Here is a 2,727-nt window from a genome sequence, read left to right on the forward strand (position 1 = left end):
GCTTGTATACTATATAAGTGCCTCTGGATTGCTAATAAACGGAGCTTGCTTTATCAATCACATTGGTTGTCTGCAATGTCTTCCCCCGCCAAAGTCGTCGAACTTTTTCAACAATACATCTCGTCTACCACCTCGGGATTTTGCTCGTTCCTGTGGTTCTAGCTTGCTGCTTCCGAGGTTCCTGCTGGGGCACCAAGATCAACTGGCCCTCGGTGGGTTGAAAGCAAGCCCCTTTTCCATCCCTTCCACTGGCGTGTCCGCCATTGTCCATGAGGAGAAAGATGGCCGAGCTGGCGCCACAGCGCCCCCTGCAGAGGAGGAAAGGGCCTGCAGCCAGGAGAGGCCGGTGCTGCCTTCTGCTCCTCTTTGTTGTTGTTGCTGCCCATGTTGTTGTGTTTGCACTGTTACACATACTAGTAAAGAAATGTTATTCCTTTTTCCATATCTTTGCCTGAAAGCCCCTTAATTTCAAAGTTATAATGATTTGGAGGGAAGGGAGTCACATTCTCCATTCCAGGGAGGTCCTAAAGACACCTGTCTTTCAAACCAAGACAAGCTGACAGTTAATTTGATGCCTTAACAATTTATTAGCAATATAATGAAGACGTAATGAATTAATTGAGGTAGTCAAAAAGGTAACAAGTTTGTTCATTGGAGCTTGGAAGGGTAGCTGCAGAGGTCTCTGGTGAAGGGTGGGAGACCATCAGCAGCAGCAAACATGATGTTGCTGGCTCCTTCCGGATGCTCCAGCTGACACAAATGCTGTCACTCAGGCGTTGGTTTCCAGTGCACGTGCTTCTTGAGTCCTTGGCCCTTCTCTGTCTGCTGTAATGCAGAGAGTTTTGGTTCATCAGGACTCTTCCGCTCCTGGGCTCTGCCTTTCAGAATCACCCGTGCTTTCTTCTGAGTCGGCTTCAGGTTAGGAATCCTAGGAAGAAAGGGACTGGTATTAGCCACACCATTTCCAGCCAGCTGCTTTTCTGTCTCCTTGCAGAGCACACAGTGTTGCATCCTTTCTCTGTGCAAGCAGTGAGCAGCAAAGTAAACAACTGCACTCACTGCAGGGAGGCTGCAGAAGTGGAAGGGCAGGAATATCACCAGTTAAGTGCCTGGGGACCAATTGCAGCACACCGTGTTCTGTGTAGAGAAGCACGCCTTGCTTGTCCCAAAAGGAAGCAGAGCTAGGGACTGGCTGGTTCCTTGACAGCCATTCTGGACCTCTCATTCCAGATTTTGCAACCCTCCAGGAGCTTAATGTTCCATACAGTGTCTTTTCCCAGTGTCTCCCTACTTGCTTTTACCAAGGCCAGATGATGATCTTTCTGTGCTCCTGTATGTAGGTGTTTCTGCTGCCTCCCTGGGGCTGCTTGTCTCCAGGCCCACCCTCCCATCCCAGTCAGAGGGACTGAAGGGGGGGTGTTAGGGGGATGAACCAGGCTGTGCTTGGTGGCACCCAGCAACAGGACAAGAGGCAATGGGCAGAACCTGAACAGAAGTTCCACCTGAACCCGAAGAAGAACCTCTTTCCTGTGCGGGTGACAGGTTGCCCAGTGAGGGTGTGGAGTATTCCTCACTGGAATTATTCCAGAGCCCTCTGGACACAACCGTGTGCCATGTGCTCTGGGATGACCCCACCTGAGCAGGGAAGCAGGACCAGATGACCTACTGTGGTCCCTTCCAACCTGTCCCACCCTGTGATTCAGTGATACCCATCAGTAGCATGAGTTGGCAAGTGCCCAGACATTTCCCACCTGCACAACAGGGTGGTCTCAAATTTCCCTGCGCACTCCGGGGAGAACAGCACGTGAAAGGTCTGCTTCTGGCCAGGAGCGATGGTGCCCTGGTAGGGGTTGATGGAGAACAGGTCATGGACGAGATCTGGGAAGATTTCCAGGGAGGAACTAACACGCTGCAGAGAGAGGTGCTTTTGCCTCGAGAAGTGTAGCTTCTTCTGCTGCTTGGACTGCTGCTGCTTGGAAGGCTGCTCCTGCTGCTTGGAAGGCTGCTGCTGCTGCTGCTGAGAGGGGTGCTGTTCCTTGGAGTGGTGCCGCTTCTTGGAACGCTTTTTCTTCGAATCCAGCTGCTTCTCCTCAGAATGCTGCTGCGGCTCCCAGCCCTGTGGCTGTTGATTAATGTAGTCCACAAGCTTCTTGAATTCACCCTGCTCCAGCAGCTGCTTGAAATGGTTCAGGTCCTGCTGGTACCGCTGGTGCCGCTGGTACTCAGCCTCCTGCTGTGCCTGCGTGATCTCCTGCTGCCACTTCTTTGAGTCCTCTGGCTGTTGATTAATGTATTCCACAAGCTTCTTGAATTCACCCTTCTCCAGCAGATGCTTGAAATAGTTCAGCTCCTGCTGGTACCGCTGGTGCCGCTGGTACTCGGCCTCCTGCTGTGCCTGTGCGATCTCGTGCTGCCGCTTCTTGTAAATACGGTACGCCTCAAACTGCTGCATTATCTTCTCACCAAAATACTGCTCCTGCTTCTCTAGATTCTCATAGTGCTTCTGAAACATCCGCTGCATCTCCGTATGGAAATCCGGCGGCTTATGCCGCTCCGGGTACAATTCCTCGTACTCGCTCAGGCACCTATCCAGCCACTGCTCATCGAAATAAAGCTGCTGCTCTGCAAGAGATTCCCGGTGCTCCCTATAGTATAGCCGCATTGCCTCATACATCTCTATCACCCGGTCCATGGCATCCACGTTCCACTCCACACGCTGGAATGGCG

General features: G+C 52.1%; 1 protein-coding gene across 1 annotated transcript; it reads right to left on the reverse strand.

Moving 5' to 3' along the window:
• Positions 1-618: 618 nt before the first annotated feature.
• Positions 619-2,721, reverse strand: LOC103617247 (putative cyclin-dependent serine/threonine-protein kinase DDB_G0272797/DDB_G0274007). The gene is made up of 2 exons (XM_017736609.1): positions 1,752-2,721; positions 619-928 (listed from the first exon to the last, which is right to left on the reverse strand). Exons 1-2 carry the CDS (start codon positions 2,690-2,692, stop codon positions 766-768), a joined length of 1,104 nt encoding a protein of 367 aa, XP_017592098.1. The 5' UTR covers positions 2,693-2,721; the 3' UTR covers positions 619-765.
• Between the last annotated feature and the right edge of the window lie 6 nt (positions 2,722-2,727).

The sequence above is a fragment of the Corvus brachyrhynchos genome, unplaced genomic scaffold (genome assembly GCF_000691975.1).
Source record: "Corvus brachyrhynchos isolate BGI_N302 unplaced genomic scaffold, ASM69197v1 scaffold66, whole genome shotgun sequence".
Taxonomy (NCBI): domain Eukaryota; kingdom Metazoa; phylum Chordata; class Aves; order Passeriformes; family Corvidae; genus Corvus; species Corvus brachyrhynchos.